This window comes from Canis lupus, chromosome 18 (assembly GCF_011100685.1).
Source record: "Canis lupus familiaris isolate Mischka breed German Shepherd chromosome 18, alternate assembly UU_Cfam_GSD_1.0, whole genome shotgun sequence".
Taxonomy (NCBI): Eukaryota; Metazoa; Chordata; class Mammalia; order Carnivora; family Canidae; genus Canis; species Canis lupus.
Genome location: NC_049239.1, coordinates 10,896,771 through 10,912,586, shown reverse-complemented (window position 1 = coordinate 10,912,586; position 15,816 = coordinate 10,896,771). Strand labels below are relative to the sequence as shown.

At 41.9% G+C, this 15,816-nt stretch overlaps 1 protein-coding gene across 2 annotated transcripts in view; it reads right to left on the bottom strand.

The window, feature by feature from the left end:
• VPS41 (VPS41 subunit of HOPS complex) overlaps nucleotides 1–13,221 on the bottom strand; it is a 167,783-nt gene extending 154,562 nt beyond the window's left edge. For both annotated transcript variants that reach the window (XM_038562670.1, XM_038562671.1), the window contains exons 1-2: nucleotides 13,159–13,221; nucleotides 2,463–2,501 (exon numbers count right to left, since the gene is read on the bottom strand). In XM_038562670.1, the coding sequence (XP_038418598.1) occupies nucleotides 2,463–2,501; nucleotides 13,159–13,179 (60 nt within the window). In that variant the 5' untranslated portion in view covers nucleotides 13,180–13,221. The remainder of the gene's footprint in view (nucleotides 1–2,462; nucleotides 2,502–13,158) is intronic.
• Nucleotides 13,222–15,816: the final 2,595 nt, after the last annotated feature.

The following is a 15,816-nucleotide window of genomic DNA, read 5'->3' as shown; positions in this document are numbered from 1 at the left end:
GGTGCATGGAGCCTGCTTCTCCCTCTGCCTGTGTCTCTGCCTCATTCTCTCTCTCTCTCTCTCTCTCTCTGTGACTATCGCAAAAAAAAAAAAAAAAAAAAGACATGATGGAGTGTTATTCTACTGCTTGTTTTGGCTGAACACTTTTGACTCTCATTTGATTTTCTTAATATAGTTATATAGATAGATAGATATTTTTTGGAGGGGGGGGTGGGGAGTATGGATGCTCCCTGCCATTTCAGTTCACTTTTACAAGTCTTAGATTGCCAGGACAGCAACAATACGTGTTCCTATGGAGGGAATGAGATATTTGAATGGTTTATTAGGTCTCTTAGTTACACTGGTAATCAAAGTGCATTTTCTTTAATAAGGGGCACTTTTTTTTTTGGTACTGGGGATAGGGGAGTAGGTAAGTATCCTGATTTTCTACTGTTTATAGGTACCCTTAGTCCCCACCCCTTTTCCTTTAATATCACCACCAAGCTTCCAAGGGACATGCCCCCTTCTCTCCAAGAGCAGCCTTAACCCAACACTGTCCCCCCAGTCCCACACAGCGCCATTTAAATTCCTCAACACCCAGCACTGGGATCCAGCGGGTGTCAGATCTGTTCTCAGGACTGGCCCACTCAGGGTGGGACACTCTCCCTCGAGGGAGTGACTTTTGTGTGTACATCAACCCCGCTGGGGCTCAGCTACACTCTGTTTATCTCCAACTGGCCTCCATTGGACTCAGCTCCAGACTCCATCCACAGCTGGCTCTGCTGGTTTTGGATATGTGTTTCTCCACTTATACTGAAGTTTATAGCATACCCTGTTTCCTGATTATGTTGGAGGCATGAGTTGTGTGTGTGTGTGTGTGTGTGTGTGTGTGTGTGTGTGTTGTTTGCTCTCCTTGTGGATATGTTTAGTATCTGAGGGATACTAAATAAAAGATTTATTTAGGAAGCTGCCAACATCCTCCTCACCTCTGAAATGAAATTCTTGGACAGGACTCTAACACTGCAGAATTCTATACCAGTGAGTCTTGAGAACATGGCAACCAGAGGTCTCCAAAAATGAAAATGGTAACCTAAATTGCTTTTCAGTATTTTATTAAAAACCAACAAGTATTATACCATACCTATAAGCAAACTCTGTAAAGCCTTATCAGGAGCCCCAAAGAGAGTATCAGGAGATCCTTAGTAGTACAAATATTAGGAACCATGCCTCTACAGCCAAACTGCAAATGTATAACAGCATAATATATAAGATGTTCTCTAGATTAAAATGTTTAAGCCCACCTTTTCCCTGAAAAAGCAAACAAAATCCATATAAAATTATATGCAAAGCAACCTATATTTACAGACTATACTGGCTACAGTCACATTGGTGTGAATTTCCAGCAGGTTATCATAGATATTTTTCATTCCTCTAAGCTAAAAGAAATAGTTATAGGATATAATATAATAATTATTAGTAATCCATCCATAAAATTGGTTAAGTTCACTAATTTGTGTTATGCTTAAACTTTTATGCACAGACTTGAAAAGAAAATTTGGGGGGGGGGGGCATCTGGGTGGCTCAGTGGTTGAGCGTCTGTCTTTGGCTTAGGTCATGATCCCAGGATCCTAGGATCAAGTCTCTCATCAGGCTCCCCACGGAGAGCATGCTTCTCTCCCTGCCTATGTCTCTGCCTCTCTGTGTCTCTCATGAACAAATAAAATCTTAAAAAAATAAAAATAAAAATATAATTTTTTTAAAAGCCCACACTTAAATATTACTTTATTCTCCTTAAAATACAATCTTTAACACAATTTAGCTCCTTAACAGTTTTACATGTAGGTACTTTCTTTTTTATTTTATGAGAAGAACTATAATTTGAATGACTCAGGAATTACAGCAATAAGCATGTCATATTCACTGAACGAATGAGAAAAGAATATTGCAGAACCTATATTGGTTGTTTTAAAATTTATTTATTTATCTTTGAGAGAGAGAGAGAGAGAGAGAGTGCCTGAGAGTGGGGGTGGAAGGGGCAGAGAGAGGGAGGGAGAGAAATCTTAAGCGGACTCCGCACCCAGTGCAGAGCCCAGCATGGGGCTTGATCTCACAACCCTGAGATTGTGAGCCAATCAAGAGTCGGATGCTTAACCAACTGAGCCACTCACAGGCCCCTAAAACACAGATTTTTTTAAAGTATCAATATTAACCTGCAAAACTTTGCATCAAATTTCCCACTACCAACACACTTCAGGTTAAACTACTCTTCACGATCAGGAGAAAGTGTTCCTTTTCCTGTTTATTTAAGTCAATCCATTTAATATTTTTAAAGACAATGGGCATGTTCTCCCCCAAGGCCCAATCAGCTGCGGCCCTACTTTACTACCCCAGTCCCCAGAACGTCGCACTTAACAAGGTAGAACAAGCTCAAGATAACATGGTGAGCAAGAAATCCTCAGGCTCCTGTACCACCGCCACCTTACCTCAGACTCATCTGTAGATTCTTCGAGAGACTCGGTTTCCTACAAAGCACAGAGGGAGAAAATGGTCAGAGGAGATGACACAAGAATAAAATAAGGGAGAAGAGTCATCGCATCCCCACCACCACCACCCACCTGCCGTTTCTGGGAAGAAATCTACAACTACAGTAGAAAGGACTCCACATGGTGTGACTCTCACAAGCCTCCACAACTTCCCACATCTAGCAGGACTGAGATGGTTACTCTGGGGTCACTCAGACCCGTGGCTCCTGCTGACCTCCCTCGAGTGGTCAGCAGGCAGATGAACAGCCCCAGGAGCTGTCACATGAGTACACAGAAGGCTCTTTCCTTCGCTAAAAATGCAAATGGGTCTGGCAAAGCAGCCCTACTGATCTTGGAAGGAAAGAGGAAACTGCCATCCTCAAGGTATCTCTACGCCAATTTTAATACTGAAAAGCCCTTGTGCTATTAATTATTATGCTATGAATCTGGTGAAGTCAAAGCGATTGTCTTGCTTTTAAACAGCTTTTTACAAAAGAATTCCCCTAGAGTGGTACCTATCAGACAAGAGCAAACAAGCTCTATAATTTACATCTACTCTTTAAACCATTAACTGGAAGACAAATTCTGCCATTTAACACAGTTTCCCTCTTGCTCGACAATGAATCTTGCTGCTCTGGAGAAAACAAAGCAAAAAGGGAAAAATTGACTTGATCCTGCTAATCTCTCACCTGTCCACTGAAAGAGAGAATCTGCTGATGCCACGCATCCTCAAAGAGGTCAGCAAAATGAAGATTTACTTAACGTACTTATAGATATCAATAGCAATAAAAGGTTACAACTAATATGCTGACACTGAATGTAAGCATTTTACAACAATCCATGAGATAAAGAAAGATCAAAAAAATGGGGCAAGGACATTTTAGATATAACTAATATTTTTCAAGAAAAAAAATAAACATTTTAAAGAAAGTTAGATGTAGATATTACTCAGGGCAGGTTGTATAGCAGGATATACACAAATCTGGCATTTGAAAACATTTTAATTTCACTTGGCAGGATGTGGAGCAGCCTTGTGAATAATACAGTTTCTGCTCTGAAAGGCCATCTGTAAAATGGGGACGAATGTGACTTGTAATTAAGAATTTTACTGCAGTTGTATCATTACCCACAATGAACATGAGTCTCCTCTAAATCTCAATGCAGCCTATTTAGTTTTCAAGTTCTTCTACATTAGAAAATTCTTATTGCTTTGGAGCTACAATCCCTCTGCAGTAACTTTTTGTACTGAGCACCAATAAGATACATAAAAAATCCAATTCTTCTACTACTTGACAGTTCTCCAGAAAGTTAATGACACGTATCATGCCTGCCCTTCTAAATTGTTTTTCCTCTGTGCTAACCATCCCCAGATCCTGGTTCTCGTCCACTTACCATCCTGATCCTTCTCTTCTGGACATACTCCATTTATTATTAACAGTCACTTTTCTGACATCTTTACTGAACATCTATTATATATATCCGCACAATGCTAAATGCTTTGCACCTAGCATCTCAGAATTTCCTAATGACCCTTGAGGTAAGAACATCCAGGCTCAAAGGCTAAACGTAAGGACTTCTGACACTCTTTCTGCCCCTGTCTATTCCTGAATATTAAGTTACTAACGTTAGCAAAACAAGGCTATGACCACCATGACAATGACCTGTACCTGGATACCTATTCCCCAACCCAAGAACTCTAAACTCTAAAAGGATACTGGATTCAGAATTCAGAAAAATTCCATTAAGCCTAAGGAAATTTTTTTTCTGATTTGAAATCCATTCAAATAGGCACATGGGGTAAAAGGGCAAATCTCTCATTTATGTTCTTCGTTAAAACAAAAGCATTTAAGTCCCCACCCAGCAATTTCAACCAAAAACTCAAAAATCAAATTATACTCTTGCTCTGAACCAAAAAGCATGCAGTGCCAGAATCTGACACCACGAGGCGTGTAGCTCTCAGAAACTGAGTCTTCAGGGAAAACCAGGCTCTCAGAGAAACTTCCTGAGGCCACTGGTATCAATGAGAACATTTGCTCCAGTACAGTCTCGAACTGACCCCCAGCACCAGCACAGACCTCCCAAAGGTAGCTGTGGCTTCAAAAAAAAAAAAATAAAAAAAAAAAAAAACCACACTTTTATCCACAACCCCACCAAAGCAATGTGTGAGTGACTTCAGGAATCATCCTGCCTGCTATTTCTTATCTTCATCCAAGCCCCTGTACTGAATACTCTAGAGACCAGGGGCAAACCAGAAGACAGGAGGTCAATGTCCCAGTGAAGGATCCAAGAAGCTAGGCTGAAAGGTGAGAAAGGTTACAATTCTTAAAGAGTCAGTGGTTTTCAAAACTGTTTTTAACTTCACACTCTAACTTTTAAAGAACTCCAAATCTGAAAACATAAGTCACAAAACTGTGCTGTTCTCTAGGTGAAATAAACTAGATATGTACTGTTCAATTCCACTTATATGAGGTGGCAAGTAGAACAGACTAGAGGAGAGGCGATGGGGGGTTGGTGTTGGTGGGTACAGAGTTCCAGTCTGTGATGACGAAAAGTTCTAGAGATGGATGGTAGTAATGGCTGCACAGCAATGCAAATGTATACTCAATGCTCTAATCATACGCTTAAAAATGGTTAAAGTGGTAAATACTATGTATATTTTACCACAATTTTTAAAAATTGTGTTGTTTGAAGCAAAAATAATGAGCTAGAAGGTGCAGAGTGATGCAAATGTAGAGCTGGACAAAAATATGGGCAACAGGAGAAGGTTACCCTCAACAACTGCTCCACCTTATCTTTCTTTTGCAAACCAATCCCTTAAACTCAATCACTTACCCAAACCTAACAATCGTTGTGCCTTGACATGAGACCTCTTGAATCTATACACATTGATGGGGGAGGGAGAGGGGAGGGGTACAGAATCTGGGGGAGAAACGGAGGCCGGAGCCTGAGGAAGGCCAGCTCCAACATCTGCAGGAGGAAGAAACAGAGCAGAAAAAAAAAAAAAAAAAAAAAAAAGAAACAGAGCAGAGATCAGGCCCCAGGAAATCAGCCTGGCTTAAGGATAGACTTGAGACACTCAACGCTGCACTGCCACCTTCTCTCCTTCCCAACAGACTGTGTGACACAGCTAAACTTAATGGAAGACAGGGTGTGAGAGATCCCAATGTTGGATGTGGGCCAAGGCTAGAGGATCTATTTGCGCGATGTGTATCTATTTGTGTGATATTCCTGTATCATCAAAGCGCCAGTTTCTAAAAGTTCAAAGGAGCTGTGGCCAGTTTGGAGCACTCAAGCATTAATTAGGCTGGTTGAATAGCAAAGATGAAGGAGTATCTGGGAAGTGGGCACTATGGGCAGACTCAGGGTACCAACCCCACTGAGCCCAAAGGCTCAGCTACTGGCACCCATCATAGTCTGCAAAGGAGGGAAAACCTGGATGTCTGCCCAGCATAGACAAAGAGACCAGAGGTGACATAGTGACCCAGTCCCAAATCTAACTGCATTACAATCACATCAATTCAATTTGGGGAAACTGGCTAACACTCATGCAAACACTCCATCTTCAGATTCTGATTCAGGGAGTCTAAATACGAGCCTAGAATCACAAGCATTTGATAAAAACGACGACAACAACAACAAACACTGAGGAGGACCAAGTTCCCAGAAGAAACAAAGGCAAGGGTGACTGAACGGCAGAAAACAGGGAGCTGTATGAAACACAGAACCCCAGACTCAATGAGTGCTCCCTCTCCAAGGTGGTAATGTAGGTAGTCAGCGAGACCACTAATAATCAGCTGCTGACAGTGGCCTTCAGCCAGCCAGTCCAGACAAAGATGAGAGGAAAATCTTTTAAGGCAATAAGCATGTCCAGCTAAGCTAATTTTTGTGACTACATTTTAGTTATATGATGGTAAAGAGTGGATCCTCTAAAAATTTCTCTGACCCTGTGTTTTAGCAAACTCTTATTTGGGGCTTTGGGTTTCTTTCTTTAGTTATTAGTGAAGTTGCTTTTAAAAGATCTTGATCAAACTGTAAAAAAAGAGAGAGAGACAGAATTGTGCATATTTGAGCAAAGCCCAAGTTTGGACAATAAACTGTTGTCCTACACATAAGACGCTTCAATCTGAGTTAGGGACAAATGGGGCTAGGCAGGGAGAGGTAGGGGGCCAGGGAAACAGGCTCACAAGAATCCCCAAAATGCTGAAGTGTAAGAAAACCAGAGATAAGGAAACAAGCCAGACCACCCTGCCCTAGGTGTGGGTGGGAAGGATGTCTTTTTTTATGATAGTCATCTGTAACCAACAAAGAATAACCAGACCCCAAGAAGTAAACCATATAGGAATGTTATCACTAGTCCTTGTTTTTGTGGACTGTTCCACTGAACTTCTTCTTAAAGGGGAATTTTAAGAGGCCCCCTTAAAATTTCTTGCAGAGCTGGTTTGGAGGTCACATATTCTTTTAGTTGCTGCCTGTCTTGGAAGCTCTTTATCTCTCCTTCCATTTTGAATGAGAGCCTTGCTGGATAAAGTATTCTTGGTTGCATGTTCTTCTCATTTAGGACCCTGAATATATCCTGCCAGCCCTTTCTGGCCTGCCAGGTCTCTGTGGAGAGGTCTGCTGTTACCCTAATACTCCTCCCCATAAAAGTCAGGGATTTCTTGTCTCTTGCTCACCTCACACCAGTGAGAATGGGGAAAATTAACAAGGCAGGAAACAACAAATGTTGGAGAGGATGCGGAGAAAAGGGAACCCTCTTACACTGTTGGTGGGAATGTGAACTGGTGCAGCCACTCTGGAAAACTGTGTGGAGGTTCCTCAAAGAGTTAAAAATATACCTGCCCTACGACCCAGCAATTGCACTGTTGGGGATTTACCCCAAAGATACAAATGCAATGAAACGCCGGGACACCTGCACCCCGATGTTTCTAGCAGCAATGGCCACGATAGCCAAACTGTGGAAGGAGCCTCGGTGTCCAACGAAAGATGAATGGATAAAGAAGATGTGGTTTATGTATACAATGGAATATTACTCAGCTATTAGAAATGACAAATACCCACCATTTGCTTCAACGTGGATGGAACTGGAGGGTATTATGCTGAGTGAAGTAAGTCAGTCGGAGAAGGACAAACATTATATGTTCTCATTCATTTGGGGAATATAAATAATAGTGAAAGGGAAAATAAGGGAAGGGAGAAGAAATGTGTGGGAAATATCAGAAAGGGAGACAGAACGTAAAGACTGCTAACTCTGGGAAACGAACTAGGGGTGGTAGAAGGGGAGGAGGGCGGGGGGTGGGAGTGAATGGGTGACGGGCACTGGGTGTTATTCTGTATGTTAGTAAATTGAACACCAATAAAAAAAATAATAATAAATAAAAAAAATAAAATAAAATAAAAAAATATATATAAACACACACAAAAAAAAAATAAAAAAATAAAAATAAATAAAAAAAATAAACTTCTATCGCTTTACTTCCTCTCCTTTGTCTGGGACTTCGATTCCAACCCAGCTCTCTCCCGTATCAAACCTGGCTCACATACTTTATCCCATTTCATACTCACAAGAGTTCTAGAGAGTACATGCCCCAGTTTACAGTCAAGAAAACTGAGGCAGTCAAATATTTGTACTCACATGGGAGAACACATGCTCATGAACTGCCATCTAATAATCAGTAACTGCTCTACAATAAGGATAAAATTCCCCCAAGTTTTAAAATGTAGAGGGAAAATTAAAAAAAAGAAAGAAAGAAAGAAACTCTACTCTTTTGTAGGAATAGGTGGTCTGACTGATCAAATATTTTAATAGACTAGGTTCCCTGATGGTTGGTTGGAAAGATGAAAGGGGACCAGAGGGAGAGGAATGTAGAAAATGTAATCTACCAATATATTTGAATTAATAACTTTCAAAAGTTTCAAGTTAAGATAAAACAACACAAATTCTACTGCATCTAACTTACAAGTTGCCATTTTTAATTCAAAAAGCTAGTCTCTCCCTAATGAATTCATTTCAACATTTTATTAAGCACCTAGTACCTGTAAAGCACTACCCTTTGAGAGATACAGACATGAGTAAGCTCTGTCCTCATTCTTGAGGACTCAGCAATCTGCAGTAGAGAGAAGATAAATACACAAACAACCAGACTTCAAGCAGAATGTTATCCATAAAAGAGGTATGAACAAATACTGTTAGGCATCTGAGATAATGAAGGTCAACTATAAATCATTTTAGAGCTAAGTAAAACTGCTGGTTAGAAGATTTCCAGTCCTTTCTGTGACCTATATAATATATATGTAGTTACTTCTGCAAACTACCTTCACCATACTGAGCATAAACAAAGATTTCCCAATGACTTAAAAAAATGTTCAATCATATCCAAAAAAAGTGATTTTTGAGTTTGAGAGCTTATGAACTACTTTACATTATGTTAATTCAGTACAGATCTTACTGTTTGGGATCTTTCTAAAATTAAAGAGGAAAACACTGCAATCACCAAAGAATACAATGCTCAGAAAAGTTAAGAGGAGAGATTTAGTTTTGTCTTGTTCATCATAAAGGGTTGTTTGCCTTTATAGTGCATGATGCCAAGGGGAAAAAAAGCTTTCTTTGCCCTAACCTGTCATCAGGTAATAGCTAATTTTAATACACATCTCAGTTCTTAAAGCATTCTAGGGTGAAAAATTATGTCAAGATTTTCTAAAAGGTTCAAAGTAGCAGAACAGAACAATTAGCAAATTTTTTTAACTCCACTTTTGTGCCCTTTAAGTGTTCAAAAAACTGTATACAAAAGGCCAGGGCAGGCGGGGTGGCTCGGCGGTGTAGCGCCGCCTTCAGCCCAGGGCCTGATCCTGGAGCCACAAGATCGAGTCCCGCATCAGGCTCCCTGCATGGAGCCTGCTTCTCCCTCTGCCTGTGTCTCTGCCCCTCTTTGTGTGTCTCTCGTGAATAAAAAAATAAAATCTTAAAAAAAAAAAAAAAAAAAAAGCCAGATTTTAATGGCTTCTCTACTGTGAAATGCACAAATGAAGCAGGGTGAGAAAATTCTAACCATTTTTAATCTACAAAAGACTACTAACAAAATATTATTTATTAACTTTAATTTAGTAGCATTATTTATTAGTTTTAAAAAAATAACAATTTGTGAATGTCTGCTTCCTTCTGCAATTAACAAAATGCTGGACTTTTTGTGAGTGACACTGGTGGGGGGATGAATGTCCACTCTAACCGTATGCAAGCTATTCAAGTGTCAAAGGTGAAATTATGACTTGAAGGACATTTATTAAGGTGCTAAGGGCCCATTCTGCTTCATAAAAAAAAATATTTAAATACAAAAACAAAACAAAACAAAAAACAGACTTAGGGGATCCCTGGGTGGCTCAGTGGTTTGGCGCCTGCCTTTGGCCCAGGGCGCGATCCTGGAGTCCCGGGATCAAGTCCCACGTCAGGCTCCTGGCATGGAGCCTGCTTCTCCCTCTGCCTGTGTCTCTGCCTCTCTCTCTATGTCTATCATGAATAAATAAATAAATAAATCTTAAAAAAAAAAACAGAATTAGGTGTCTAAGTATTTTTTTAAAAGGTGGGGTATTCAAGTGAAAAATTGTGAGCCTTGGAGACTGACGACTGGAGGTTTAAAGCCTAAGTTACTTTAGTTGTCTGAATTTCCATTTGCTTATGTATAAAACTCCATCATTTAACACATATTGCGGGCACTAGGTGTCAAGCAAACAGCAGTGAACAAATCCTTACTATCATGAAGCTTACATTCTAATGGGGAGAATATACAGAAATGAACACAGAAACGTACAGAACAAATCAACAAATTTTAAAACACGCTGTGTTAGATGGTGATGAGTGTCAAGGAGGAAAATAATGCAAGAAAGAGGTTTCAAAGAATGATCAAAGAAAGTCTCACTGAAAAAGATAACACTTGGACAAAGACATAAAGGAACTGGGGCAGCGGGTTAGAAGGGCCTGTAGATATCTGGGGTAAAAAAGGGAGCAGTGTCGAGCAAAGGCCCTGATGTAGAAACACATCCGCCTATTGAAGGAACAGTAAGAAAACCAAGCATAGCTGATGCCGAGTGACAAAAGGGGAACAGAGAAAAGCAGTGGAAAATGAGGTCAGAAAAAGGAGAAGGAGATTCTGGGGCAAGTCCCACATGGCAACCTGTGTATCCTAAAGGCCCCTGGCTTTTCCTCCGAGTGCAATGAGAAGCCATTAGGTGTAAGACATAGAAGGTCCTCGTCCTGACATTTAACAGAATAAACGTTTACCACGCGAAAGTCTTTGGTGAGGACCAAATGTGACATTGTAGGGTTTGCACTGGAAAGTGCTATAAAAATCCAAAGCATTTGTATTATATCCCTAACTTTCTATGCGTGCTTTTTTACATCAGACGGCTTTGCCAAACGTCTCTGCCACACAAAACACTAGTAAATAGGAAGGGCAACTTTCTCCATTTCTACTACCTTTATATCTAAGATCTTGGCTTTCTGCCTTTAAGCCTAACTACAATATTTCAACCTGAAAGACCAACAGTGTGAAAAGCAATCTCACCACTACCATCAAACCTAGCAATGACTCATGAAATTACACGTGCTTAACGAGCATTTTTCCTTCGAAGTGACTGGATGGGAAAAGGCGGCTTCAGTGCTTGGTAGCAACACCCCTGTTGTCACAATGACCCCGCAAACCCAGTTTCTACCTTATTTCTTAATTACTGATATATATCAAATGTACCTAAGGCAAATTTTCATCATGCGAATGAAGTACGTTACAAACGGTACAAATTATCAACCTGTTAAAACTTCCCTTTGTTACAGTACAGCTCATCAAAATCACTTTTTTGAGGCAATCAGGGAAACTGATGACCGTGTTAATTTGTAAGGAAAAACACTGCCAACCTGGAAGGGCCCTGGAAATGGAAAAGTAAGTTATTTCCCCCACTTTCTGACCTTTTGTCTGCGCTTTTTTTGTCTTCTTGATATTACTCCGTCATTTCAGCTAACATCTGGCTACCACCATTGCCTGCATGAAAGTGACTCTACTGGGATCCCTGGGTGGCTCAGTGGTTTGGCGCCTGCCTTTGGCCCAGGGTGCCATCCTGAGGTCCCGGGATCGAGTCCTGCGTCAGGCTCCCGGTGCATGGAGTCTGTTTCTCCCTCCTCCTGTGTCTCTGCCTCTCTCTCTATCATGAATAAATAAATAAATAAAATTAAAAAAAAGAAAGTGACTCTACTGCCATCCCTAACTACTACTTTAAAATCTTCTCTCTCTCTCTCTGCCATGAATAAATAAATAAAATATTTTAAAAAGGGGGTTGGGGGATCCCTGGGTGGCTCAGTGGTTTAGCACCTGTCTTCAGCCCAAGGCCTGATCCTGGAGTCCCGAAATCGAATCCCACATCCGGCTCCCTGCGTGGAGCCTGCTTCTCTCTCTTTCTCTCTCTGCCGCGAAAAAATAAATAAAATCTTTAAAAAAAAATAAAATAAAATCCAGTGCCACGTTGCCAAGTGTGGACTGGCATTGCCATCTGATGTCCACACAGCAACAAATCTCATGTAACTTTCACTGAGCCCAACTTTCACGAAGTACTTTAACTTGGTACTATTTTTTTTTAAAGATTTTATTTATTTACTCATGAGACACACACACACACACACACACACACACACAGAGGGGAGAGGGGGAGAGGGGGAGGGAGGGAGGGGAGAGAGAGAGAGAGAGAGAGAGAGAGAGAGAGAGAGAAAGGCAGAGACACAGGCGGAGGGAGAAGCAGGCCCCATGCAGGGAGCCCGACATGAGACTCGATCCCGGGACCCCGGGGTCATGCCCTGGGCCGAAGGCAGGCACTAAACCGCTGAGCCCCCCAGGAATTCCCTAATTTTTAAATTAAAGATTTTATATATTTATTTACTCATGAGAGACACACAGAGACAGAGAGAGGCCGAGACCCAGGCGGAGGGAGAAGCAGGCCCCACGCGATGTGGGGAACCTGATGTGGGGGCTCGATCCCGGGCCCCGGGGTCACGCCGCGGGCGGAAGGCGGCGCTAACCCGCTGAGCCCCCGGCCGCCCCCGTGCTACTATCTTACTCTATCCTGAACCACCCTCAGAGAACGTTACCCCTCTATCTCCATTGTATATTTAAGGTTGAATAACCAGCCCCGGAGCGCCGGCGTTCCTGCCCCTGACGGCAGGCGCCCAAGCACCGCTGCACGCCGCGGCTGGCCTGGCAGGTGCGAGGCCACAGCCCCTCCGCTCTGCCCCGCAGAGGCAGCTCTGCTCTCACCGGGATGCAAAGGCCGTGGAGGCCACTGCGAACCCAGGCCGCGTCTTACGCCCCCAAGGGCAGCAGGCCCCCGGGCCAGCCGCGCTGCCTTCAGGCCACGATCCCACGGAGGGCAGCCCACAGGGCACGGCGAGCGAGGCCGCCCCGCGGGGGTGTGTCCGCCAGCCTTGCCCGCCGCCCGCCAGCAGCGGCCGCCCACCTGCCTCCCCGCCCCCCGACACGCACCTTCCCGCGGCGCGCCCCGCGGTCGGCCTGCCGCGCCCGCCGGCAGCCCCGCACGCCCGCCCGCCCGCTCCGCTCCGCTCCAAGCCCCGACCGCCGGTCGCCCTCGCCTCTCACTCGCTCGCCTTAGCAGCTACAGCCCTCACCTGCTCCTCTGCTTCCGCCATGGTGCCGCCGGGGAGTCACATGACAGACCCGGAAATGAGAGAAACCGAGGCGCGAGGGCCCGGGGGCTGCTGGGAAATGTAGTTTCAGCCGCGTGTCGCCGCGGAGCCTTTTCCAGCTGGGGAGGCTCTTGGGCTTCATCCGTGCTTTGACTCTCCAAGCTCCGCGTGCCTGTGCTATGTAGAATCTGAACGGAACCGTCGTTAGTTCCATGACTTATTTTCTTGTTGTTCTTACTGGTCCGCTGATTATGATATTATCTATTGATACTTAATGTATATCAGGACCTAGGGTTATAGTTTTGCATGAATTTTCTTATTGAATTCTTCCAGCCGCCCCTACTGTTTTCATTTATAGAGGAGAACACCGTGGCTCAGAGGTCACACCGCTTGTGAGAAGCAGAACTACGATTAGAATTTGGACTTGTCTAATGCCAAAGACTCTGTGATTAGAAAATGCTGCTTAGTCTACAAGTGTTCTTGTCCTTTTTGAAAAACATATTAAGTGAATATGAGGCATAAGTCACTCTTTGCAGTGGAGAACCACATAAAAAGTTATACTTCAAAAAATATTGGGATAGCTTGTACTGCTTGCCCAGAGCCCCACGTTTTCTCATGTGAAATGAGAGTTTTTGGCTCCCTTGTCTAAGAGATCTTCTCACCCCCTGCTGCTGAAAGGGTGGTCCACAGACCAGTAGCATCAATATCACCTGGGAACTTGTTAGAAATGAGTTTACCGCCTCGCCAAACATCTAGAGCTGGGCTTTAATAATATCCTTAGGCAATATATATGTACATTAGAGCCTGAGAAGTGCTCAGTGCAACAGTCTTTCACACTATAGCAAGACACCTGCTTTTTCTTGTCCATCATCCATTCACAGTCCCACCTTTAAGCTATGGAGGTAGAGGTAAGAGTAAACACTTTCTCAAACTCACATGGAAAGTTCACCAAGATAGACCATATTCTTGTCATAAGACACCTTCACAAATTCAAAAGAATAGAAATCATAAAACCTCCTCACAGACAACAATGTAAACCAGAAATCAATAACAGAAAGATAACTGGAAAATCATAAATACATAGAGCTTAAATAACACACTTCCAAATAGCACATGGGTTAAAAAATAAGTCTTGAGAAATATTTTTAAATGTTTCAAAGTAAATAAAGATGAAAACACAATTTATCAAAATTTGTGGCATGCAGTAAAAGCAGTGTTTAGAGGGGAATTTATAGCACTAAATGCATACATTAGAAAAAAAGAGAGAGCTAAAATCAGCAGCCTAAGTTTCCACATTGGGAAAACAGCAAAAGATAAGCAAATTAAATCCAAAGTAACCAGAAGAAAAATAACAAGAATTAGAGCAGATCGATGAAATTGAAAACAAAAAAATCAATTGAGAAAGTCAACAAAACCAAAAGCCGATTCTATGATAAGATCAGTAAAATCAGTAAGGCAGGGTAACTAAGAAAGAGAGAGGACACATATTACTAATTCCTGAAATGAAAGAGGGAACATCAATACAGTTTCTGTGGACTTTAAAAGGATAATAAGGAATACTGTGAGTCACTTTATGCCCACAAATTTAATAATCTAGATGAAATCGACCAATTCCTTGAAAGACACAATCTACCAAAAGCACCCAAGAGGAAATACCTAACATTATATCTATACCTATTAAAAAAATCAAATCAGGGGCACCTGGGTGACTCAGTCAGTTAAATATCAGACTCTTGATTTCAGGTCAGGTCATGTCAGGATCAGGGGATTGAGCCCCTCACTGGGCTGTGCACTGGGTATGGAGCCTGCTTGGGATTCTCTCTCTCTCTCCTTCTCCCTCTGCCCCTTCCTTCTTTATCTCTATAAAAAATCAAATCAATAATTAATAACCTTTCAAAAGGCCAGATATTTTCACTAGTGAATTATGCCAAAAGTTTACAGGAGAAGTTGTGCCAATTCTCTGCAGTCTCTTTCAGAGGATAGAAGCAGAAGGAATACTTCCTAGCTCATTCTATGAGGCCAGCATTGTTCTAACACCAAATCAGATGAAAACATTACAAGAAAAACTACAGACCAATATCTCTCATGGCCACAAATTTCAAAATACTTCACAAAATAGTAACAAATGGAATTAAAAATGTATAAAAACATTATAGACCATGATCAAGTGGGATTTATCTCAGGTATGCAAGACTGGTTAACATTAAAAAATCAATTAATGTAATCCATCAAATCAACGAAAAAAATCACATAATCATATCAATAGATACAGAAACACCCATTCATGACGAAAAGTCTTGGTAAGCTAGAAATACAAGGGAAACTTCTCAGGTTGATAAAGACTATCTACAAAATACTTGCAGCTAACATAATACTTAAAAATGAGAAACTCAAAGTTTTCTAAGGTCAAGTACAAGGCAAGGATGTCCCCTTTCAATACTTTGATTCAACGACATTTTGGAAGTTCTTGCTAATGTAACAAGGCAAAAAAGGGGGTAGGGTAGTACAAGTATACAGACTGGGAAGGAAAACATAAAACTTTGTTTACAGTTGACAAGATTATCTATGTAGAAAATTTGAAAGACTTGAACAAACCTTCTGGAACTAATAAGCGATTATGGAAAGTTTGCAGGACACAGT